This window comes from Trichosurus vulpecula, chromosome 6 (assembly GCF_011100635.1).
Source record: "Trichosurus vulpecula isolate mTriVul1 chromosome 6, mTriVul1.pri, whole genome shotgun sequence".
In the NCBI taxonomy this organism is placed as follows: domain Eukaryota; kingdom Metazoa; phylum Chordata; class Mammalia; order Diprotodontia; family Phalangeridae; genus Trichosurus; species Trichosurus vulpecula.
Genome location: NC_050578.1, coordinates 267639401 through 267666359, shown reverse-complemented (window position 1 = coordinate 267666359; position 26959 = coordinate 267639401). Strand labels below are relative to the sequence as shown.

At 42.6% G+C, this 26959-nt stretch overlaps 2 protein-coding genes across 2 annotated transcripts; both read left to right on the top strand.

Moving 5' to 3' along the window:
* The first annotated feature begins 5102 nt into the window (after positions 1-5102).
* On the top strand, positions 5103-6089 carry LOC118855270 (olfactory receptor 9I1-like). Its single transcript, XM_036765351.1, has one exon. It carries the CDS (start codon positions 5103-5105, stop codon positions 6087-6089), a length of 987 nt encoding a protein of 328 aa, XP_036621246.1.
* Positions 6090-10978: 4889 nt separating this feature from the next.
* LOC118853961 (extracellular calcium-sensing receptor-like) lies at positions 10979-26445 on the top strand. The gene is made up of 6 exons (XM_036764217.1): positions 10979-11469; positions 13918-14209; positions 18973-19797; positions 23676-23903; positions 24178-24301; positions 25223-26445. Exons 1-6 carry the CDS (start codon positions 11258-11260, stop codon positions 26128-26130), a joined length of 2589 nt encoding a protein of 862 aa, XP_036620112.1. The 5' UTR covers positions 10979-11257; the 3' UTR covers positions 26131-26445.
* Positions 26446-26959: the final 514 nt, after the last annotated feature.

The following is a 26959-nucleotide window of genomic DNA, read 5'->3' as shown; positions in this document are numbered from 1 at the left end:
TGATGATTACTGCTTTATAATACAGGTTGAGATCTGGTATGGCTAGACCACTTTCACATATTTTTTTATGATTCTATTGATACATTTGAGCTTTTGTTCTTCCAGATTAATTTTGTTATTTTTTAGCTATGTAATTTTTTGATAGTTTAAATTAAATTACGTAGATTTGTGATTTTTATTATACTGGCTTGGCCTCCTTAAGAGCAATTAATATTTCCCCAATTGTTTAGATTTAGCTTTATTTGTGTGAAAAGTGTTTTATAGTTGTGTCCGTACAGTTCCTGGGTTTGTCTTAGCAGGCAGACTTCCGAGTATTTTATATTGTCTACAGTTATTTTAAATGGAAATTTTTCTATCTTTTCCTGCTGGACTTTGTTGGTAATATATAGAAATGCTGATGATTTATATGGCTTCATTTTGTGTCCTGCCACTTTGCTAAAGTTGTTAATAATTTCAAGTAGTTTTTTTAGTAGAACTAGTATTTTTTAAGCACCTACTATGTGCCAGGTATGGGGCTAAGAACTTTACAAATATTATCTCATTTGATTCTCAAAACAACCCTGATGGGAGGCTAAATAAGGTATTAGGGGGCATATAATACAATAGCTAATATATAAAAACAAAGAAAATTAATTAAGCTTTTAAAACATTCTCTTCAGGGTAGAAGCCCTGAAAGCTATCTACTTTTTCCATTTCTCCACCATAGATGCTTTATTGTTACAAGACACCCCAGTAGAAAATTAACTCTAAAACTCATATTTACATGGTGATTTAAAGTTTTACAAAATAAGGAGACTCTGTGAGGCAAGTGGTACAATGGTTACTACACCCATTTGATAGGTGAAGAAACTGCTCCAAGGATTTAAGTGAGCTGTCCAAGGTCCCATGTGTAACAAAGGGTAAATAAAGAACTTTAGCTCAGGTCTTGGATAAAGTTTTACATTTTCACTCAAGAGGATCCTAATTTTACCATAAATATGCAAAGATGGCTATAAAAGTTATAGTACATAAATAGGTATATTGGCACAATGGATGGGCAGCTCAAGAATTTGTTTTGAGGCATTATTTTAAAGTTGTTCAGAGGGGAATTTGAGAGAGCTCAGGTAAGTCCCTGCCTTTACTCCACCATCTTGGCTATGCCCTCCAACAACGGAAGGAACATTGAATGCAGTGCCAGAGGATGTGGGTTCAAATATGAGTTTTGCTAGGTGCTATTTGTTTGACCTTGGATATTTCATTTAACCTCTTTCTGCTCAGTTTTTTCATCTGTAAAATAAAAAAATGAACTAGATAACCTGTGATGATTTATCCTGCCACCTCTTAATCTATGATTGAGAGACATTGTGGTACATTAGAAAGAATGGTGGACTTGGAGTTGGATGACATAGTTTTGAATACTAGGTCTGTCCCTTACTATTTGTGTGAACACAGACATGTGATTTTACTTCTTTGATCTTCAGTTTCCCCACTTTTTAAGATGAGGAGCTTAGGTCCAGTGACCTCTAGGGTTCCTTCCTGTTTAAAATCTATGATTCTTCAATTCAGGACTTCTAAGACTGTTACTAGAGGAACAAGTAGAATCTCTGTACCTGAAAACGTTACATTTGGAAAGCCTGGATAGATTAAGTTTGGAACAAGAGCAAATGAAGTAAACTAAAGCTTGAGAGTTTGCTTGGTACAAAGAATGGTACCTTGCCAACATGGGTTTTTAAATATGATACTAGAGAAGGGTGGTTGTGGGATCGCTGTCTATGAGCTTCATGGCTTCAGTAAACACTGAGGTGGTGTGTTTTAATAAAAGAACACTGAATTATTGTGCACAAGTTATTTTGAGCCTGGTTCCTTATCTGCGAAAATGCATTTCTTGCAGAGGAGATGTGCCTTAGCCCCCCTGCTCAGATGCTATTCATCCAGGACACACTGTCCTGATTGTGTTGGTGGATTCGGTGATTCAACCTCCTATCTAGTAGGGCATTGATAGTTCCCCATTTCCCAGGGTCCACAGAGCATGTCACAGAAGTAACAGGAGGAATATGCTGCTACCAGCTCCCCTGAGCCTCATGATTTCCCATGATGTAGATTCCTCTCTCTCTTATGGAGAGGAGGAGGTAATGAATTCCTTGATGAGTTGTGCCTTGAATGAGAGGTTCTACTGCCTTTGTCTTTAAGATTGGGAGTTTCATATTTCTCTGGAATTTAGTAACAAAGCTATGGGCTTCAAGCAACTTGTCAACAGTCATCATGAGAGGCAATTTCAATACCCCTTTGATCTGTGTAGTAAGACAAGTTGTTACTACCACTCTGACTTTCACCTGGACTTTGGTGGATTTCATGTGGACACACACACCTCTTTAATTCAGGGAGGAAAAATCAATCTAGTTAGTTGTTTGGATAAACAGCTCAGCCAAAGTTGTTGAGGAATCACCCCAATTGAGACACCAACTGAAATAAAGCCGTCTATACTAACAGCCATCTCAGCCTGTAAACTTGTGGGAAGCCTCTTCAGAATCTGAATTTCAGTAATTAAATGGAAAAGGGAGAAGGAATAATTACATCTCTTGTGACTTCTACCTTCAACTTTTAATTATGTGGCTGATCTTGCACCATTGTGTTATTGAGAAGATCTGAGAAAATATATGAGATGTTTTACAAGGGGTCTGTTGCACCTGACAGGAGCTTGAGAAAGTGCTGTTTCCCAACACAGGCATTGTAAATGCTGCATTGACACCAGAAAGATCATAAAATGTGGGAGAGAGTCAATAACTGAGGTGCCTTTGTATTTTTATAGACATTATAACTAATGTGTACATGAAGACACACTTGCATACACGTGTCTCATCACTGAATGCAAGTTCCATGTGAGTAGAGACTGTTTCCCCAGCACCTAGCACAGTGACTGACATCTAGCAGTCACTTAAATACTACTTGGTTGATCGTTTGATCATATGGTAGGTAGAGTTTCTACAATAGAAAGTAGCAACATATTTCTGAAGGAAATTATTTTAAATGTTTCAGTACAGATTTATTATTTCATCAATCTGGGTTATGCCCTATGGATCCAGGTCACACCTGCTCCCCGCAATAGCTGATAATTTTTTTGAGTTATTATGGCTGAAAAAAAACCTCCTCACCTATTGGTCAGCCTCTAGGTGATGAACCTCTCTGTCTGGGTTGGTCCTTGGAAAACAGTCTATTGCAAGGCTGCAATGCAAACCTCTGACATCTTGGTAGAATCTACCAGAGCCTGTGCTCTCTTGTCATTCCACAGTGAGAAATTAAAGTATTTTCAAAAATTCATGATTTTCTGACAGTTAACTGACTCTCCTATTATTAGAATAATAAAATTATTTTCCAACTATTTGACCTTAATTTAAACCAGTGAAACCTGAATTAGAAGTGGATTAGGGAGGGCCACTTTTATCATTGGTCCTAATTTTTTGAGGAATAAACTGAAACAAATGTTATGCTCTGCCTAAGTTCACAGTAAATCAGCAGAGAAAGGAGAAGCACAACTTGTTGCCTTGGGCTGTTGATGTAACATCATAAGATGCTTCATAGCCAGTGATGAGGGCTGGAAAAAAGGTGGTAGATTTGGGGTTAGGGAGTGTAAGATGGAGTTTGGCACTGTCCCACAGGGAGCTTGACCTTCTGTCCAATGACTTTAGGGGACACCTCAGTTACTGTGTGTGTGTGTGTGTGTGTGTGTGTGTGTGTGTGCGGTGCGCACGCACGCGCACGTGTGCCTGTGTATTTGAACAAGGATGTACTATAGTTTAGCTTCTCCTCCCTGTTGTTGTGGAGCTGGGAAAATGTTCTACTCTTTGTCATAGAGGTCATTTTAACCTTGAGGCAGGAAGTGTAAGGACAGAAGAATGTCATTGACATGGGCAGAAGAGAGATCAAGAGGAGAGGAATTTGATGGTAGAACAAGGTACTGAATTCAACAGTCATTGAGTTAATAAATATTTGAGCACTTACTATGTCCCAGGAACAGTGCTAAATGGGGGGTGGGAAACAAAGAAAGGCACAATAAAATCATTGCTCTCAAGGGGCTCACCTCCTAAGTAAGAAGGCAGAATATTGAAACCAACTGGTCTTCTAATTTGTGCGTGTGTCTAGTGAGGAAGTTCTCAGTGTCTGCATTCTTTTAGAATTGTTTAGAATCTCAGAGTTGAAGTGGATCTCAAATGCCATGTGATATAATTCTTATCTGAACTGGCATCTCCTCTTAGCTAGTCTTCTAGCATTTGAATGAGACACAACCAGCCATGGGACTCTATTTCTCAAGGCTGTTCAGGGGGGTCATAATTCTTGGAACCTTTTTTTTTTAAATAAATTGAAATCTTGCTCTAGTTAATTTCTCTTTATTGCTCTTAGGATTGTCTTCTAGAGGAAAATAGATCCCCTCTCTCCCCAAATCCATGTTCCTTTATACCATACTATCAAACAAATGGCCAACTCCTTTGACAAACTCCATATTTGGCCCCCTGATTCCTTTCTGACTTTTCAGTATGAATATCCCACTACTGGAACCAGTTTTTCCAACTGCCTTAGCCCTTTAGATTTTTGAACACTAAGTATAAAGTGGGGGGAGGAGTGGTGGCCGGCACCTAGAGTACCAGGCCTACAGTCTGGAAGACCTGAGTTCAAATCCAGCGTCAGACACTAGCTGTTTTGGTTCTGAGGAAGTCACTAAACCTGTCTGCCTCAGAATGCTCATCTGTACATTGAGCATAATAATAGGCCTACCTGTTAGGATTATTGTGAAGGTCAAATGAAATAATAATTGCAAAGGTCTCAGCACAGTGTCTGGCACATAGAAATTGTGCTATAAATGTTAGTCGTGGTTACAAACTTGTTATCTGCTTTTGGTTTATTCATTTCCTGATTAGGAACCCTTCTCTCTTTACTCTTACTAGCAATCACTCTTGCCTTCCCACACCCTGTGCCAACATTTTGGCTAATCATAGGTACTCGTTGACCCTGCCTAGGAAGAGATGAGATGAGATTATGACCCTTTCCCTAAAATGTCCCTTAACACTTTGTTGAGTTTCCTTTACAGTGTGATTGATTGTCATGGGGTGCCAGGTCCAGGATCTTTAATGCCATTCTCTCTTTCATCCAATCAGGCAATAGAGGAGTCAATGGCTGAACAGAATCATACCACAGTGACAGAGTTCATTCTCATTGGCTTTACTGACCATCCCAAGTTGGGAGTTATTCTCTTCCTGGTGTTTCTTAGTTTCTATCTCATCACCCTGCTGGGCAACATGGGCATGGTCCTACTGATTTGCTTGGATGCCCGTCTCCACACCCCCATGTACTTCTTCCTGAGCCACCTCTCTCTCTTGGATGCCTGCTACTCTTCAGTCATTATTCCTCAGATTTTGGTCACCCTGGTTATTGGCAGGACAAATGTCTCCTATAACTGTTGTGCTACTCAGTTCTTCTTTTTCACAATATGTGCTGCCACTGAGTGTTTTCTGCTAGCAGTGATGGCCTATGACCGTTATGTTGCCATTAGCAGTCCCCTCCTGTACTCATCAGCCATGACACCTGGTACCCGTTGGGGCTTAGTGGCAGGGGCCTATGGTGGTGGTTTATCAGGAGCCATCCTCCGCACAGCCTGCACATTCACACTTTCCTTCTGTGGGCCGAACCAGATCAACTTCTTCTTCTGTGATCTCCCACCTCTGCTGGAGCTTTCATGCAGTGATACCACCACCAGCCAAATACTGATTCTGTTCTTTGGCAACTTTGTGATTTTGGCCAATGCTCTAGTGATCCTAGTGTCCTATTTGTTTATCATCAGGGCCATCTTGCATGTAAAGTCAGTTGGAGGCAGTGCCAAGACCTTCTCCACCTGTGCCTCCCATCTCACAGCGGTGATGCTCTTCTTTGGGACCCTCACATTCATGTATATGCGCAGCAACTCAAATAAATCACTTGAAGAGGACAAGGTGGTGTCTGTCTTCTACACTGTGGTCATCCCCATGCTGAACCCTTTCATCTACAGCCTGAGGAACAAGGAGGTGAAAGCTGCCTTCAGAAAAGTCATCAATAGACTCCGCGTCTCCCAGGAGATGTAGTTCTGGGTGAATCATTATTTGTCTTGACTGTATTCTCCTTTTAATAATGGAAATAATTATAGCTGATACTCACAAAATTCTTTTTTGACTGATATTCTGTTAGGATCTGGGAGGATCATAGAGTCTAGAACTAGAAGGGGCCTTATTGATCATCTAGTCTAGTTCCACTTGCAAATGTGAGAGAAGTTCTGTAACCTCAAGGAAATTATAGTTTAGTATGGAAGAAATTAAGACAAGTTAACATGGTGTAGTAATCTGAATGACCACTGAACCAGGAGTCTTGAGACCCAACTGTGCCACTAACTTGTGCGACTTGGGAAATGTCATTGCTTTTCTACATTATTGCAACCAATTTGAGAGTTGGGCATGGGGATCCATAAGATCTCTTCCAGCTCTATTATTCAATGACTCTAAGTCTCCAAGTAACTGTACTGCAAGATGAGGAGTGGTAAGTGCATAAGAGTGGCACATGCGAGGCACAATTATTCACAAAGGCAACAGATTGGTGACTCATGTACAAAAGATTGCTAATACTTATTGGGAATGATATTTGAATGACCCGCTTATTGTGCTTTTTAAACCCTAAATTCTATAAATAGGAGTTATAGTAGCAAAAATAGTGACAAATCTCATTATTATTATCTTCATATCTTCCTTCTAAGTTGGGGCTTATTTGACTCCACTCTGAAAGGCAATGTGGTATAGTGGAAGCAGTGTGCCAGTACTAGGCATTTTTGTACCTGGGGAACACAACACAAGCCACATAGAAAGTGCACCCTTAGGTGGGCAACAGGTTGAGGAGCAGTTGGCCTTAACACACTATCAGGTGACTTAACTTTTTGGTATTCCTAATTATTCTTATTATCAGCTAAAGTTTAGAAATACTGTCAGCATGCTCCACGTTCAGCACCCTGGACAGAGGCCCAACCACAGTACTCTGATTATCGCTCTAGGAAAGTACATTGAATAGAGAGTTAGAGGACCTGGCTTCAATCCTGGCTCTGCCACTTATTACCTTGTGACCTATGTGACTATGGGCCAGTCATTACTCTCTGGGACTCACTGTAGAATGAGGGCCTCAGAGCAGCTCCCTTAATATCTAAATGCTGTGATCCCTCTGAAGACATACATCTCCCTCTTCTGTATTATTCACACTGTTTCCGATGTATTCTTTTATAGACACTTCCTTTGTCTTACCATTACTCTGTTCTTCTACCCCTTCAAGCTTCTGCTGTCTGCCTTAGGGCCAGATGGTTCACTCTGGAGGCTGGCTTCTCTGCAGGAGTATGTTATCTTGGAGGGAGAGAAACACTAAAAGTCTGCAGCTCCTCCGGCAGTAGCTCATTCAAGGGCTTGGAAGAGAACTGAACTTAAGCATGAAGTGGTGTTTGAGGAGCATGACCTCTGCAATGTCTTCTTCACATGCCACACTATTGGGGATAATTGGGAGAGATCTGTCTTTCTGGGAGACACACCTACTCCATGGATGTTTGGTGTATCCCAGTTGTCCATGTACCATTTTTTTTTGCCCAGAAATAAAGGGCTTTTTATGTTTTAGTCTCCTGTTAACTCCAGCCCTGCTCTTCCATGGTCACTTCTGGGACACAAAACAGACAAGAAGAAGCCAAGTGTTACTAACTAAGCCCCTTCTGCACTGGACAGGCAGGTCTGTTTTCTGTCCCTGAAGCCTGAGGGTCTCTGTGAAGGAGCATGTGTCAGTTAGATTGGAGGATAGGGGAAAACAATGCAAACAGAGAGAAGATTCTTATATCTAACCATTTTCAGGCACCCCTGTTGGAAGAGTGATAGTGGAGAAAGTTATTTCTTCTTTTTTAAGAGCCAAATAATTATTTTAATGTCAATGAATCATGCCATATATGATAGTTCCTACATATGGTTACAAGCAGATTATACAAAAAACTCAGAATATTTTAAAAACTCTTAACAGCCAAATAGTAAATGTGTTTTTGTTTTCCAATCAACTGCTATAGTTAAAAACCACACATCACACTTATTTTCTAGGAGTATAAGATATTCTGTAGTTGTAATCAAAAGAATGAATCCTACACTTCCTCCTTTCATAACTTTGGCTTCTAGATTGCTTATATCTGTCATAGTCATCATAGCAAGAAGAGCTATATACATGTCTCCCTTCCTTAGCTTTCATTTGATTTGGTGTTCTGATTGCTGTGGGAGCTCAAGGAGGAGGGGTACTGCCAGTTGGGTGATGAGTGATGGCTTCTCAGAGGAGGTAGGTTTTGAAGGTTGGCCCTCAAGTAAGAGAAGGATTTGGAGATGGAGGTGTGGGAGCATAAGGGCAGGAAAAGCCTCCTTCAGCCTGCTCCTTTATGCTGGTTCTCCATATTTCACCCAGGCTGCAATTGCCACTGATGGGTTTGATCCCACTTCTGAAGAGATCTGCTGAGTCTCTGACTTGGATCAGTTCACTCCTATTTAAATAGCCTTGTGACTTGTTGATCTGAGGGGCTCACATAAGAGTGTTAGATTGAATTTGGACACCCATTTGGCTTAGCCCAGTGCACTGGCCTCTGACTCCTTAATAGCAGTGATTACAGGCATATGCCACCATGCCCACCATGGAAAGGGCCTTTTAAGGGGCCAAGACAAGCACAAGATTTATTCTGGGAATGAAGACTAGAATATTTGGGTTCAGGAAATGTCTCATTTCCATGCATTTGATTGGGTTCTTCCCCCAGCTTAGAATTCAATCCTTTCTTGCCTTTGCTTCTTGGATTCTCTTGTTTCCTTGCAAATTCAGATTAATTGCTATCTCCTATATGAGATCTTCCCCACCCCCTTGCCTGCCCCAGGTCTCAGCACCCTCTCCCCCCAAATTGCCTTGTATGTATTTTTTGCTCACTAATCTATATACATAATCTCTTCCACTAGAATATAAGCTCCATGAGGGCAAGAAATATTTAACTTTTGTTTTTATATCTCTAGTGCCTGGAACATTAATAAATGCTATTGATGGATCACTTGAGTTTCAAAGAGTAGTGAGAAATAAGGCTGAAAATTCAGGGAGAAGGTAGATTGAGGAAGGGCTTGGCTATCAGATTTTGTCTCACACTTCTCAGCAACAAGGAGACACTGCAGGACTTTAGTGGGAGGGTACTGGGTTGCCCAATCGAGGTGATGTCTAAGGTAAAAGAATGTAGCAGGGTGGAAAAGGATGCATTGGCAGGGCAACGGGTAGGGGGGTGGCTTTGAGTCAGGCTAGAGAGCTAATCACAGGTCAGGAGGGTCATTCTTCACCCACAGTAGCATTTGATCCATATAAAAAACAAACTTTAACTTTAGATTCCTTCCCAAAGCCATCTTTTCTCTTTCATGAGCTAAATGCCCAAAAGACTGACATTTTAACTCACAAATAATTCACTTTATTCAGCCTTGAGCCTCTCTTCTTTTAAAATCTACAGTGGTGTCAGACTTCTCTTTAAGTGTATGCTAGCGCTAGCTCAGAGAGGTATATTGTTAAATTTTCAGTATGAGCACCTACATCTCAGAAAATGGCATCTGATACAAATCATGACTTGGTTTATTGTTTTGTGGATTGTCTAGAATTCAGTGATGGAGAAAATATTAACAATGCAGATTAAACCTCAAAGTGTATCCTATGTACTCCCCCAGCACACCCCTCAAAGCCAGTTGTTAAACATTTATTAGTTCACTCTTTCTTCCCCTAGAATGAAAGCTTCTTGAGTGCAGGGACTATATATAATATTGGGCTGGGCATACTGGGTTGAGCAGGTACTTGATGAATCTGGAATAGATAATGATAGATAACTGTGATTCTGTCCCCTCCTCAATGATTCACAGAATATTTGGGACAGGAGTAGCTGTGGGTGATACATAAACCCGGTCTGAGGAGCCAGAAGATTTGGGTTCTTGCCCTGACTCTACCACTCACTTGAGATGTGCCCTTAGATAAGAAAGCCACTTTGCATGTGCCTCAGTTTCTTCATGTGTCAGCCAAAGATAATCTTTGCCCTATCCAACTTACGGGGTTGTATTTAGAATCTGAAGTTCTCTGTAACCAGAAAGAGATTAAACAGAAATATCAAAGTGGTTTGGCAGTAGGAAGGCTCACCTCTGCTCCCAGCTGAGTGGCCCAAGAGAAGTCACTGAATGTCCTTTTATAGAAGCTGTGTGATTGGTGTGGTGTGGAAGGCATTTACACTCCTGAACTCTCGGTTTCATCACATATAGAATAGAGACAATCATACCTGCCTTCTGCCTCAGAGGGTTGTTATGAGAAAGGAAAGTGATTTATGAAGCACTTTACAGACCATCAGAAAAGTGGGAGCTGGTCTCCTTGGTACAGCCAGCCTGATTCTTTGGTCCACCCTGAGCTCCCAAATTACACAGTAGAATGAATCCTGGACCTCAATCCCATTGTGGGTCATTCCCATTAGTAGAGGTGACCCATGATACCACCCAGTCTGAGTTAGATATTTGCTCAGTGGCTCTGGAGGGATAAATCAGGTACAGTTGTTTTCCTTCCTCATCCAGGGGACAGTAAGCCCTCTTGGGATCATAAGGACAATGTCAGCAGAACCTTGAGGCCAGTTTGGTCCACATGCTACTCAGTCTAATTTTGGCTTTGCAGATTACAGGTTGTGTTCACACCCTGGAGGCTCTGGAGTTGTCAGGGGGCCCAGGCTGAATACTTCATAAACACAGATCCAAGAGCTGTCTTTAGGAAAGGCTCCTTCTGTGAGGGAAGTTAGGGCCTGTCATGAATCGAGGAGCTTGGCAGGGGTATAGCAGGTGGAATCACTTGTCTGCTAGGACAGAGCTCTGCTCAGGGTAAGGGACTTGGTGCTTCAGAGAGCTCCAGCTCAGTCATGATGAAACAGAGGGAGAAGTGACATGAGCACTGTCAGATTGTGATCAGAACTGACATAGGCTTTGCCTGGGGAAGATTTAGGAGGTAAGATTCAGAAACTGCATCCGATAAAAGAGACTATTCTAGGGAGAGAGCAAAGTGGGCATAGTGCCACAGTCCTGAGAAGAGCTCATTCCTCAGTCTCCTAATAGCAATGATCCATGATATCTGGTGCTTCAGCAAAGAACAACTCCAGATGGTGGCAGGCATCCTCTGAAGACTGAAGATCACTAAGTATATACAGGAAGACCCCAGCACCATGCCCTGCTTGCTGCTGCTCCTTACCCTGATCTCATTCCTCTCTCCATTCAATGCTGTCCAATCTCAATGCCAGCTACCTGCCCCTAGTACCACTGAACAGCTTTCTGTTAAGGGGGATGTGCTCATTGGAGCTGTCACCCCCTTACATGCCCAGCTTGTCCGGCAGAAGGTGACCTTTCACCAGCCTCCAGAGCAGCCACCATGCCAACAGTAAGTCTTGCCCTTTATTCCTGGGAAAGGACTAAAGGAGAGGGGCAAGTATACTCTAAGTCATAGAGTGGGGGGCACACCTGGGGGGCTGAGGCACAGTGCTTCCATACCCCCTTTTACCAAGATGTGTCCTTCAAGATTATACTAGTCTGAATGGGCAGAGCCTGGCCCTGGCTTATTCATTAGTTGTGTGTGTGTGTGTGTGTGTGTGTGTGTGTGTGTGTGAGAGAGAGAGAGAGAGAGAGAGAGCGAGAGAGAGAGAGAGAAACTAAGAGGGATGAGATCATGTTGGTGTGAATTTAAAGGACTTGCGAGTGACTGGGTCTTGTGTAGTAGCCAATTTCACAGCATCTCAGAAATGGAATCTCTGCCTCCTACTCTTTGTCAGAGATCACCTAATTCAAGGTTGGCTCCCTAGAATCATTGGCTCATAACATAATAAGAGTTGGAGGGACCCCAATGAGCCATGTCTTCTATTCCCTGTCCCCCCACCATAGTCAGCAATGTCTTCTACAACACTGGTGATAGTCTTTCATTCTTTACTTGAACACTTACTATGATGAGGAAATCACTACCTCTCACAGCAGTCAGTTCCTTTTTTAGACAGTTCCAGTTATTGGAGACTTCTTTCTCATGTTGTGCTAAAATCTGCCTCCCTGTTGCTTCCACCCATCAGGTAGAGTGCTGTCCTTGGGTGGCCAAGCAGAAGAACTCCAAACCCTCTTCTACTTTGTGTCTGTTCACACATCTGAAGGCAGTTATCTTCTCCCTAGCACCACCCCCAAACAAAACAAGGCAAAACCCACCCCAAAGCCAGCAACCACCTTCTGGCCTTTCCCCTTGCTTTCTTTCCTCCAAGACAAACTTCCTGGGTTCCCTTAGAAGGCATGTCGCCATTTTTCTGGGCAGGCTCCAGTGACCCTTCTGCAGTGGAATGCCCCAAACCCTAAAGTTTCATTTAATTCAGTTAACATTCATGAAGTCCTTGGAGTTGAAAAGAAGATGAATGGAAACTGATTTCCACCTCTTTCCAAATGATGATTCCTGTAAATAGCAAGAAGCAGCTAGATGGTTCAGTGGAAAGAATGCTGAGCCTGGAGTTAGGAAGATTGAGTTCAAATCTGGCCTCAGATACATGCTAGCTGTGTGATCCTGGGCTAGTCACTTAACTTCTGCTCACCTAATCCATTGGAGAAGGAAATAGCAAACCCCTCTAGTAGCTTTGCCAAGAGAACCCCAGATGAGATCACAAAGAGTCGGACAGGACTGAACAACAACAGATATAAAACAACCCTTACAGGTGCCTAAGTAGCTTTTATCAAAAGTACTTCAGAGAGAGGACAATCACTGCTTTCTGAGGCAGCCCATCCCATTTTCTATCGGGTCTAATTGTGAGGAATTTGAGATTCCTCATGCTAAGTCTATATCTGCCTCCCATCTACCTTCTACCATTGGTCTCTGTGGTGCTGCTCCAGATGGGGCCTGACCGGCGCAGAGCACAGCAGGACAGGAATCCCTCCCTTTTCATTGGTGCAGTCAAAGATTTCAGTTCTCTTCCCCCCACCCCATTTCTCTGTCACATTGTCTTCTCCTGGAGTCAATTCAAACTTCAAAGTCATTTTCTCTTGAACCCTTTTCTAGTCGAGTCTCCTTTGTCCCACTCTCATAAAGGGGTTTTTTAAAGTGCAAAAACCCTTATCTTTATGTCAGCTGAACTGTATCTTGTGGGATTTGGCCCATTCTCATGGTCTGTCTGGCCAATAATCCTGCATCTCTGCCAAGTCACATATTCACTTTGTATCAGCAGCTAATTTAAGAACTGCTACCCTAATATCTCCATCCAAATAATTTGTCTAAGGATGCATTGCAATGACAACAATAGAATCTCATACTTAAGTTGCTAATGCACTTTCTGCCTTGTTTCCTCTGAGCCTATATCCTTTCCACTGCTGACAAAAGTGAGGGTTAGAGATGAACTGACTTCTCTTGGATCACAGAGTGAGTGAAGTGGGATCCAAACCAAAAGCTTCCTGGTCCCAAGGCTTACATTCTGTCCACTATGCAAAACTCTTGACAGGAACTTGGAAATCACCCAGATCAGATACTCTCAACCAGGGGAATGGGGGTAGGGTGTTGTCTAGGAACTTAGGAAAAAAATCTATCTCTAATTTCATTAATCTTTGGTTTCCTTTGTGACCCTATTTGTTTTATACATTTAGAACCAATGTTCTGAAAAGGATTCCAAAGAGAGTCCATGTTCTGCCAAAGGGACCACTGATACCTATGTAGTTTAATCCTCTTATTTTAAAGAGGAGAGAAACTGAGGTCCAGTGAGGTGTAGGGAAGGAGCACAAAATCACCATGGAAACAAGAATCCATCCAGCCAATGGGGACAGGGGATGCTTTCGAGGATTTTGTGAGCCCGCTGTATTTTGTTCCTTCCTTAAGATTCAAAGCTCGTTTCTTCCTGGATGCCCTCGGCATGCTATTTGCCATGGAAGAAGCAAATCAAGACCCCACCTTCCTGCCCAACATCACTGTGGGATTCCAGGTCTATGACTCCTGTGTGTCTGGGCACCGGGCTCTTGGGAGCACTCTGGGCCTTTTGTCTGGACAGCTCCTCCTGACACCCAACTTTGATTGCTGTCCCCAGCGCCGACTCCTGGGAATCATAGGTGGGATGACTTCTCCGGAGTCAGAGGCCATGGCTGAGCTGCTGTCAGTTTACCGAGTCCCTCAGGTGAGTGATATACCTCGAGACATGGTAGAGAATTCATGGCTATGAGAGGTACCTGCTGCAATGTTTTCCTCTCTGCTCCAAGACTAAAAGTCCTTCTTTGTTCCCAGAGGCCCTGGGTCCTTCCCACCTACAGCCAAGCCATGTGCACTCCAGGGTACTGTGGATGGCTGATCACTTAATGTGATTTGAGGAATTCCAGGAAAAGGCAAAATAGTTTTGCTCTAGGTTTTTCATGATACCTGACATGTTACCACTAGAGATTCATTCCTTAGGTTACAAGCTATTAAAATGAAAATACTCCATAGTATTGAAACCACTTAATAAAAGTAATTGTTTCCATTTAAGTCATACTTTTCGAGTTCATCAAATGTTTTTCCTTACAAAACCTTTGTGAGCTAAGTAAGGCAAGGGAAATGAATCTCATTTTACACGTGTATAAAGAAGAAGCCCAGCATGTTTAAATGACTTGCTCAGTGTTATACAGCGTGGTTCTCTGGGCTCCAAGATGTTTGTCTTTTTACTTCATCACCAAGCTGCCATGGGCAAGTAAGTCACTTAACATCTCTCAGCCTCACTTTCCTCATCTATAAATTGGGCTTGGCAATGGCAACTATTTCACGGGGATGTTGTGAAGAGAAAATGAGATAAACATGGGCAGAATGTTTTATAATCCTAAAGTGCTGTATACATGTTGGCTATTATTATGAATGATATTTAAATAATAAGGAATATAATATTAAGATTATTGTAATTAGTATTAATAAACACTTTGTTGTTAATGGTTCCTTCCTTGACAGCTAACTGGGACCTGAGCAAATAGAGGAAGATGGGAAGGAGAGTTAATTCTAGAGCAGGTAGAACTAGCAAGCGGGTCTCTTGTCTATACCATATCCAAATCAGGCTTATATGGCGGCGTTAAAGAATAGTGACTTTAAATTTAATTTTGCCCTCGAGAATCTTTGAATCTCTTGCAATTACTTAGGATGACTTCATATCTCTAGAATGTTGCAGAGTGTAATTCCCAGAATGGCCATCAGTGGAGTAAGCTGGACAGGTTTGGGTTGGGCACATGAACCTGGTGGAGGTTGGCTCTAGGGAGTAGCTCCTGCCAAGGAGTTCACAATTAGTTATAGGAACATGTGCTCGTAGGGATAAGAGCCTGGATGGACCCAAGAGATGATCAGATCCAACTCCCTTATTTTTCAGAAGAGGAACAGAGGTGTGAAGTAATCTGCCCCAGGTCACATGGGTGGTAAGTAGGAGAGCTGAGTTTTGAGCCCAGATGCTAGACTCTACACCTGGGGCTCTTCTCACTATACCTCAATGACCTCTCCACACTGAGTCTGGTCAGTTTACCCTAGAGTCACTCACATACTTAATGATGTCTAATGACTTCTGATTGCTTCTACAATAAAATTCATGTTCTTCTATTTACTTTTTAAATCCTTTTATAACCTGGACCCAAAACACCTTTCAATCAATCAATCAGTCAAAAATCATTTCTTAAGCACCAGCTATTTTCTAAGCACTGGGGTTGGCAATACAAAGAATGAAAAAAAAATCCCTTTTCTCTGGGAGCAAACATTCTAAAAGTGAGGTGAATGCATATATGAATATATACAAAAGAAATACAAAGAAAACAATTACAAATAAGCCAGTTACATATATAGGGCAGCTAGGTGGTGCAATGGACAGGGCATCGGCCTTGGAGTCAGGACAATTCATCTTCCCGATTTCAAATCCAGCCTCAGACACTTACTAGCTGTGTGACCCTGGAGAAGTTTTTTTGCCTTATTTTCCTCATCTGTAAAATGAGCTGGGAAAGGAAATGGTAAACCACCCTAGTATCTTTGCTAAGAAAACCCCAAATAGAGTCATGGAGAGTTGGATACCAGCAACACCAGCAAAAGCAGATGAAGATTCAGTTCATGAATCAGAGAGGAAACTTGGTGTAGTAAAAGGACACTGTCCCCGCCCCCCCACCCCAGGAACTGTGTGACCTTGGGCAAGTCATTTAATGACTTAGTTTCTCTTCAATGTCCAGCTCAAGTTCTGTACCTCTCAGGAGGCCTCGGCCGATCTCCCACAGTCTTTAGGGTTCTCTCCCCCCAAAATCACTTCGTATTTACTTTGTTCACTTTTCACATTTACTTATCTGTGCACATGCTGTTTGGCCCAAGTACAAGGTAAGCTTCTTATGGACAGGGGCTATATAATTACTGTTTGTTTATCCCCAGTGCCTTGCACATACATCATCAAATGCTTTTGGAACTGAATTTTATTTTATCAAGAAATTGGGTAGCTCAAGTAATTTGCATAAAGAAATATGGAATTCAATTGGTGAAGCCAGTGCCCAAATCCTGGTCTCCTAACTCACAATCCGATGTGCTTTCTAGTGAATTAGTATAAATATCCCTGGGTTAATAAAGGTTCACCCCCACCTCAGGCACATGCTCATCATAAAGGGATAAAGCATTATTTATAGCACTTCAGGCTTTATTAATAAGCCAGGAAGGGAGAGATTAGGGTATATAGCCACACATCAAATCATACTACTGCCCATTCTGCCTTAGAGTAAGACTAGCCTTGCCTGGTGTCAATGCTAGTGACAATGATCATTTCACCCTGCCAACAATCTTCTACATGGGACCTTCTTCTAAATATGATTTTGGCCTCTGACCTTCTTTCTCAGAGATGAAACCACCCTCATCAAACTGGCCAAAAAGATGCCCATGATTTCAGGTCACACTAAAATCTTTCCAGGGGATGGTGAAAGCACCGTTGACATATCCTTCTCTGAAGTGGACAAAAGTATCCCTTTCCACTCCCATCTCCCTGTGTTAACATATGTTATTGGGAATAGTTCTGGAGTATATAAAGCTCTGGACTTGGCGTGGGGAAGGAAGATGTGGTTCGAGTCCTGCCTCAGACACTTATTAGAGGTGTGACTGTAAGCATGTCACTTCATCTGTCTGAGGGGATAACCATAGCCCCTAAATCACAGGCTTGTGAGGATGGAGTGAAATAACATGTGCCAAAAGTGCTTTGCAAACCTTAAAATTCTGTAGAACTGGTTATCTGTGGTTATTGTTGTTGGTATTAATTACTTTCATCCAGCCATGGCATTATGTTTTCTCACACACACATTTGTATTAGGTCCAGCCCAGCGATGAAGTTATAGAGCATAAGCTCACAGACTGATGGGTTATTGCTGTGTTAAAATAAATGCAAAGACATATTTTTACCATGTTACTCATTTACAAAAATGTGAAGAAGTTTCCCTGATGGAATTAGAAAGTCAACTAGATGTTGGTTGACGAAAGATGGGCCACATCTGTCGCGAACTTGACAAATCCAAGGTGGCAGCCTAGGGAGAACTTGAGACATTCAAGGCAGGCAGCAGTTTTGTGGAGTGACCCTTGTGCCTCTACCAGAGGGGAAGGAGGGGGACTTGCTCTTCGCCCTCTCCTCTCTTTATTAATCACGGTCTCTTGCAATAGTTATTTACCCTGTATGAGACACTGCATCCAGTAGGGAGTACAGTGAGACAAAGAGACAGAGTTGGGGGGTAGGACGAATTGGGCAGACGCTCAATTGCACTCAAGGAGTGTACTCAAGGAGTGCAATCTCTGTCAGCAGGGAAGAGAATTGACAATATCTTTCTGTTCATCCCTAGCACTCAGCACAATGCCTGGCACATAGTAAATGTTTATTAAATGTTTATTGGCTGACTGAGCATAGATTTAAAAGGACACTCTCTCTGGAAATGGGGAGTTGAGCCATAGAGAGGAGCAGACTAGAGAGCCCAGATGAGTGGCCCACATGGCAAATATATTAAGCATAGGGAAGAACAGTGTGAGTACCTAATGAGAAGAGGAAGGATGCTGGGACCTCACACTGTAGGAGGAATGAGTTTGCCTAGGCCACATGTCTTTCCTACATGTGTTCTCCATTGCCATTGTCCTCTGTGTGACCACCATTCCCACTGGGGCTGTGTGTATTTGTGAGATTGTAACCCAGATTTTTTGTAAAGCCAGCATCAGCTTAGTAAAGGGCTTTGCTTTGACCTAATTGTGTCTACTGGCTGACTATTAAAGGTGAGTTTACTGGTCTGGGCTTGTGAGCTATAGCCTTAGGAAGGCAAATCCATACTCTGTGGTCCCAATTTACAAACTTGTGAGTTCCCAGTAATAGCCCCAGAGCAGAGGGAGAAGTAACATGATAGGGCATCCATTGGAGAATTGCTTAAATAATAATAGCTTCTATTTTTCTTTTAGGCTTATAAAATGTTCTTCTCCAACAACTCTAGGAGTTAGATGGTACATGTAATACTACTACTACTACTAGGACTACTTAGTAACTGGTAGCATTCATATAGTACTTTGAGGTTCGCAAAGCATATAACACACATTGCCTCATTTAAGTCACAACAGTCTTGTGAGGCAGGTGCTACTATTATCCTCTTTTTACAGAGGAGGAAACTGAGGGTGAGAAAAGTTAAGTAACTTGCCCATGATCTTGCAGCTGTGTGATTGAGAAAGGATTTGAATACAGGACTTCCTGATTCTAGGTTCAGAACTCTATTGTCTCTGCTACCTAGCTCCCTCTATCTCCAGTGTATGGATGAAAGGTCAGGTCTTTGTGAATGACTGAAAATAGAGCAAGGTTTAACCCCCAGGCAACTGCTGTGAGGCCCCAAGAAATATCAAGCCAAGTGCTGAGTTTTTCTGGCCAGGAACATTTGGCCCTTTTTCTTCCCCCAGATAAGTCACGGATCTCAACATCCCCAATTTTCTGACCGCCACCGGTTCCCCTCCATGCTCCGCACAGTCCCCAGCAGAGCCCACCAACCTCAGGCCATGGCCAAGATTCTCTTCTACTTCAACTGGACCTGGGTGGGCCTTGTAGGCTCAGATAGTGGTGCCTTTGAGTTGTTGGATCAGGAATTCCGGAAGGAGGTTGGAAAGAATGCAGGCTGTGTGAGCTTCTCGAAGAGGATTGATGGCCATGTCAACAATGTGGGCGATGTGGCTGATGCCATCCAGGACTCCACTGCTAAGGTGATCATCTGTGACTGCTACCACATTCACTTCATTCTCCTTGCCAAGGCCCTCCAAAAGAAGAACGTGACCAGCAGGATCTGGCTCATGTCATCTTCCTTTTCACCAGATGCCTCAGTGTTGGGTAGGGAAGCCAGAGAGATGCTAAATGGGGGCCTGTCTCTGGGGATACACTCAGGACAAGTGCCTGGCCTCAAGCACTTCTTGTCAACTCTGTACCCAGCCATGTTCCCAGACAACCACCTGATAAAATTGTTCTGGCAGGAGTTGTTGGGCTGCACCTGGCCTGGGCTAAAGCCTGTTGGCCCTCGAGTAGGACATGTTCCCCCTAACTGCACAGGGCTGGAGCAGCTGACACCGACCCATCTGTCTGTACTGAACCTGGATGACTTGACTGCTACATACCAGGCTTACCTGGCAACCAAAGCCTTCCTGGCAGCTTATCAGAACCTGAAGGCCTGCTCTCCTGGGGAGGGATCATTTACTGGTAGCAATTGTGCCAGTACAGGAGATTCCAGGCCATGGCAGGTGAGACAAGACATGCATGTCCCTATATCCTGCTCTGTCTAGGATAGGATGATTACCCATGGGCATTGAATAGAATAAAGGAGGCTATGAGCAGGAAGGAAGTGGCAAAGGAGGTTAGGAGGGCTAACAACCTCTTGGCTAAGTCTCTTAATCTCCTTGGCCTTCAGTTTATTCATCTGTGGAATGGACGGGTTGGTCTAGATTGTCTCTCAGTTCCTAGCTCTGTGTTCTATGATCTATGATGCTATGAATGAAGGACAAAGATGAGATGGGAGAAGCGTAGAAATAGAAAGACCTGGCAAAGAGCCAGTCACTGCTGCCATAAAAGGCAAAGGTAGAATAACTCTAGGAAGGGGCAGAGATGGACTTCCCCTGCAAGGCTCAAGCTTTTCAACCAATCAGAGAAGCAGACATGGAAAGGAGGTGCCCCCAAGAGACTTCAGTAGAGAGTTCAATTCTAAAGGTAAGCAATGGTAGTGGGGAGAACAAAGGGAATCTCCGGCTGGCATGAAGCTCAATCTTGTGGGGCTTGCAGTCTCCCCTGAGATAGCTTCTTTAATGTTGTGGTGGGAAGAGTGGTGAGGAAGACTCTAAGTGTTGATTCTCAGTATCTATGTGTACCAAGCTTAAAATAGATACTCCTTGAAGCTAGGTAGCGCAGTGCATATGGTACTGGGCTCATGGTAGGGAAGGTCAGGGTTTAAATAGGTCCTCAATCATTGATGTAGGCAAGTAGCTTAACCTCTGTCTGCCTCTATTTCCTTAAATGTAACATCGAGGTAATGATAGTGCCCAACTCCCAGGATTGTTGTGAGGATCAAATGAAATAATATTTGAAAAGAGCTTAACACAGTAGCATACAGTATGTGCTTAATAAATGCTTGTTCCCCATCTTCCTCAACCCACCCTCACCATTTTCCTAACCTAAGCGTGACTGCATGAAGCATTCCCTTTCTCCTTATAAAACAGCTCTGAGAATAAGTTCAAGATAGAATCAGATAATTTTGTCCTAAGGTACTGATACACATGGTATCCAGAGCCATTATTTACATCAATTTCATTCCCCAAACAACCAACCAAAATTGGACTGATAAAGACAACCGAGAGGAAATAGTTCTTGAGTGTTGTCTCTCCAAGGAGATCAAAAGTATTCATATTTTTTCCTATGATGCTATCAGATGATGAGGCAGTGTCTCTCTGGTATGAGTCCCTAAGTGAACATTGGCCTTAGATGTATGACTAATTATATTGTGATCCTGGCAAGTTACTTAAGAAACATTTGCTTTCTGACCACATCGCACTGTTCCCCCTGCTCCCACGAATCTTAAGTGGCTCCTGATGGCCTACAGGATAAATCTACCAATTCTCCTGTTTGACCTTGAAAACCTTTCATAACCTGGCTGCAGCCTATCTTTTCCAGGCTTATTGCATGTTATTGTCCAAAGTGGAATGTAAGATCTTTGAGGCAGGCAGCACCTTATTTTTGTGACCTATGTTAGAGCCTTCTAAGACTGTATGGGTCTGCTCAGCCATAGTTGGAACCACTGTACCTTGACCCCAACATAGAGATGCTATTTTGATCTTCTTCAGGAATGAAGGATAACAACCAACCATCTCATTTTTGTATTTGTACCCAGAACAGTAACTGGCACATAGAAGGCACCTGAGAAATGTTAGTTGATTGACTGATTTGGCAATTCCCTTAATCTTTCTCAACCTGTTTCCTCATCTTTAAAAATGGGGATAGCTGTAATGTGCTGTAGGATGTGGGTGATGAGAAGATATTTTAGGGGTTTGAGAGGGCTTTTACATACAGAGTCAACCTGCCATTTAATAAGACCCTGGAACATTCCAGCTGAAAGGCAAATTAGATAGGAAATGGAGGTGTAAAGAGATAAGTGGTTGTATTGCCTAAAGCCCTCTGAGCACTTAAAGATGCCTGAAGTATGCTCCTTAACCTCAAGGAACTTATGCCCTAGTAGGGAAAAAAGCTGCAGACCAAGAAAGAATTCTATAATAAGTGCCATAGTCAAGATACAAAGATTAATCCTGGCTTCTGGATCAATGGATCCAGGAAGGCTTCTTGGAAGAGATGACATTTGATCATAGCTGTTAGTTATTCAATTATTTTATATGTACAAGTAATTTAATGTCTTTTATTTCATTTTACACTCACAACAGTCCTATGAGGTAGGCATTACTTCTCTCTATTTTCAAGAAGAGAAAGAAGCTCAGAGTAGTTAAATGACTTGTCCATAGTCACACAGCTAAGTGATAATAGCTAACATTTATATGAAACTTCAGGTTTGGAGATCACTTCATACATATTATCGCATTTGCTTCTGACCATGAGGTGTGGGAGGTGTTATTATGATCACTCCAATTTTACAGATAATTTTACAGGAAACTGAGGCTTAAGTAGTAATGGCTAACTTTAATTACCTCAACTTTTTAGGGGCATCTACATTTCTAAAAAAGGCTTTAGGAGAAACAATACCTCAATCTCTTTCTTCTAGAGATCTCTAAGTGGTCCCCAGCATCTTTGACATTGAAATTTCAGGTACTGTAGCATCTGGGTGATGTAAGTGTTTTTAGGGATGTATGAGCACTTTCATATAATAAAGCCAACTTGCCCATTGATGGAACATTATAATACTAAACCAGAAGGCATCTTTGAGGTCAGTTAGCACAAAGAGCTCCATCTTTGGATGCCTTCTTATAGGACGTATTTAAGGAAAGACTTTAATTTTCTTATGTTTCCTTGTACAAAGGGAGTGATCTTTAGATTGTGAAGAATAAAAGATTTAGAGAGTTATATCACCAATGTGATACCCACAGCAACTGGTATGAATATGCCAGTGTATTCCCAGGTTTGAATTACAAAATACAACTGACCATCTTGCTCAAAGATGAAACCAAGACATGTATTCAAACCCCAGAAAACCAAATCCATCATAGTAACAAAGAAGTGTGTACACATTACCAATGCAAGGAACATTGCCATCCCCAAGCCTTCTCTCCATCAGACCTCCCCAAGAACAAGCTCCCTTAGGCAAAATGCCCCTCTCTCACTCATGCTAGCTACTTTGCCTATGCCTCTCTCTGTCTCTGTCTCTCTCTCTCTCTCTCTTCCCCTCTCTCCTACTCCCTCTCCCTCCCCCTCCCCCCTTCCTCTCTCTCTTTCTCTTCTTCTTCTCTCTCCCTCCTCTCTCTGTACATGTGTGTGATAGGATGTCACTTGGATAATACTAATTAGAAGATTGCCATGTAATAGGGAGGGATCATTTGAGATTAGATAAAAAATTTTTGGTTGACCTGGTCAGGACAAATGTGCAAGTTTCTCTAGGCCTAAATTATTTCAAAGGTCCCTTTAAGCTCTCACAATCTATGAAGATATAATTTCGAAGTTCCCCAAGGAGAGTTACTGGACTGTACCTAGAGGTAATGGGCTTCTCCTCAAGGTAATTTTTTAAACTGAGGAAACCATCACCTTTAGAGGTGATTCTGGATTGGTTGTAGGCTGATTTGATGACTTTCCAACTCTGAATATTCGTGATTCTTTGAGTCTCAGCTTAGCTACTTACTCTCTGGATGACCTTGGCTAGTAACATAATTTCTTTAAGCCTCAGTTTCCCCATGTCTATAAAGAGGGGGCTTGGAAAGAAGTTTTTAAAGTCCTTTCCTGGCTCTCAATCTGTGGCTCTCTGATCTTGCAATCTGGGCACCTGAGAATACAAGGTAGAATTAATGAAACAACCCTGGAGAAACCCATTAAGCACAGCCAAAATTGTGAGAATATTTACTATGAAGGCAATGTAAGCATCCTTGGGCCCTCTCTTTGACTCCTCCTTATCTTCATACTTGTGTTTTTGCCTCAGCTTTTACAGTATCTAAGGGCTGTTCACTTCACTACTGGAGCCCAGGAAGAGATCTTCTTTACCTGGGATGGGGAGATCCCAGCAATTTTTGATGTTATAAACATACACCTTGCTCCTGACCACACTTTGCAGACTACCAAGGTTGGATACTTAGATTTCAGGCAACCTCCTGGGAAAGAACTGGTGATAAACAGCAGTGCCATCATTTGGGCTGAAGGGCCTGGGAAGGTGAGAACTGGAAACCATCCCCTTCCTCCTGTTCCCTTCCAATAATAGTGCCAACTAACAAGAGGAAAGAAATAAGTATGGGCCCAGTCATTACATCCCAATTCCAACTGTGTCCAATTGAAATGTTCTTCATTAGTGAGAACTCTGAAAAGTACAGATTTGCGGACCAGCTTTCTAAGGGTAAAAAGTCCCTGCTAATGACTGATTTTACAGATGCTGTTAGCTCTCCTCTAAACTTCACTCAATTCCTTTTTTTCTGTCTCTCTATGAGCAGACACCTCTTTCAGTCTGCAGTAAAACATGTCCTTTGGGAACCCGGAAGTCTGCCATCCAGGGGCAACCAAGCTGCTGCTATCAGTGTCTTCACTGCCCAAAAGGAGAAGTAGCCTATGTACTAGGTAAGCAAGGCAGGAGCATGGTGGAAGCATTTTGACCCCAAGCAGCTAGTGGAGCTGGGTCGGGATAAGAACAACTAGTTGGAGAAGTAAGTGGGTTGGAAGTGAAAAGAGTCAGACACGAGAAATGGCAAAGAATAATGCTAGTAACTCCTGATGAGAAGAATATGAAGGACACGAAGATATTAATTCTTAGAACTTCATAGTTGGAAGGGTCTTGTTGGACTCCATACTTCAATTTTTTTACAACATAGCTGAAAAGTCACCATTCAGCCATTTTCTTGAAGGTTTCCTTCCAACAAGGGTAAAAACATCTAGTACAAAATGAGCCAGAGAACAATTGGAAGACTTGAATTCAAATCCAGATTCTACTTTGAACTAGTATAATAGAAATCTGGGAACCATAAGTAAAATATTGCATGGCAGTAGTTGTGAATTTGTGTGATCCCTCCTGTTTGGGAGATCAAAGCTTGCTTTGAGTTCAGGGGTTCAGAGTTGTAGTAGGACCAAGGTGTCCAGACCAAGGTCAGTACCAGTATGTCAAACCCCCAGAAGTGGACAAACTTTAGATTACCTAAGGAGAGAAAAACTAGCCCAGGTTAGAAAAATGGAGCAGGTTAAAACTTCCATGCTGATCAGTATTGAGATTAGGCCAATAAATAGCTCTTGCACTTTCAACCCGAGCACTGAAAGAATTAAATTAAATTTCCTAAAAATACTTAAAATTTGTGGTGGACTACAGGATGATGAAAGCCAGCAGTGTCATATGGCAGCTAACAAAATCTGATAAGAATGTATACTTCTTTCATATCAATATGGTGTCAAGAAGAGGGGAAGATCTACTGGACCAAGGAAACGTTCTCCCAGTGTGAAAAGTCTTTGCTCACTTCCTTTATTTGACTCATCACCCCAAATCTCTTTCAGACAGTGCCAGTTGCCTGAAGTGCCCAGAGGACCAGTGGCCAAACAATGAGAAGAATCAGTGCATCCCCAAGATTCTTGACTTCCTCTCCTACAAGGAGCCCCTGGGCATGGCATTAACCACCTGTACAACCTTTCTTTTTCTTCTCACCTTGACCATCCTTGGCATCTTCATATGGCATCACCACACTCCCATAGTCAGAGCCAACAACCACAGGCTAAGTTACCTCCTTCTCTGCTCCTTGGCACTATGTTTCCTCTGCCCATTCATGTTCATTGGTTTCCCGATACCTCTGACCTGTGCCCTGCGCCAGGCAGCCTTTGGGATTATCTTCACAGTCTGCGTGTCCACCACTCTGGCCAAAACCATCATCGTTGTGTCTGCCTTCAGGACCACCAGACCAGATGCTAGATTCAGGAAGTGGGCAGGATCAAGTCTCCCCAATGCCATCCTCATTGGCTTCTCATTGGTCCAGATTGTTCTGTGTATGTTCTGGGTCATAGGCTGGCCTCCAGTGCCCATGAAGTCTACAGAGGCAGGGCCCAAAGTCACCATGCTGTGTGGTGCAGGCTCTTCGGAGCTCTTCTATGCTATGCTAAGCTACTTGGGCTTCCTAGCTCTGGTCAGTCTGGTGGTGGCCTTCCTATCCCGCCGACTGCCTGACACCTTCAATGAAGCCAAGTACATCACTCTGAGTATGGTGGTCTTCTCCTGTGTTTGGATCTCCTTCATCCCAGCCCACCTGAGTGCTCAGGGCAAGGACATTGTAGCTGTGGAGATCTTTGCCATTTTAGCATCTGGGGCAGGCCTGATGGGCTGTTTATTCTTCCCTAAGTGCTATATCATCCTGCTCCAGCCTGACAAGAATACAAGGGATCAGATGATGGGCAAGCGTCATTTCAAGAAATGAAACCAAAACCGGTCTTTCCATTTTCCTCATCATAGGGGAAAAGAGATTCTCAGCACTTCCTAGCTCTCTCCAAGCTATCTTCATGCCATGAAATGGCCAGTACCTCATTTAAGTTCTTTATACCTGGCTGTCATTCATATAAGCCATGGGTTTTCTCTCCCGGAATGGAACATTTCCCCTTTACTTTTCTGCCAATCCAAATCCTGCCAGTCCCTTCAGGGCCGACTCAAATACTCCTTCCAATTAGGGAGCTTTTGGTTAGTGTTATTCAGTCATTCAGTCATGTCTGACTCTATGTGACTCCTGGACTTTTGTCAATTGGGTTTTTTTTTGGCAAAGGTACTAGAGTGGTTTACCATTTCATTCTCCAGTGTGTCCCCATTTTACAGATGAAGAACTGAGGCAAATAGGGGTTAAGTGAATTTCCTAAGGTCACTCAGTTAGTAAATGTCTGAGGCTACCTTTGAACTTAGATCCCCCCATCTCCCCTCCAGGCCCTGTGCTCTATGCACTGCACCACTGGCTGTCTTCTCTGGCCACTTAAATTTCCACTGATCACTTCCATACCTTTTATTAACATCAACTATGGTACTTCAATATTCTCAAATAGTTACACATATATTAGAATTATTTATTGGACTAGAATGTCAACTCCACAAGAGTAGGCACCAAATCTTATTTCTTCTGTATCCATTACAGTATTTGCCCAGAGCTGGGTGTGCAGTAGATGTGCAATAAATCCCTGTTTATTGATTGACTTAGTGTGTTGCACCTGAGACACACTCTTCTCATACATATGGACACCAGGAAAGTCATTCCTGTTTTCAGA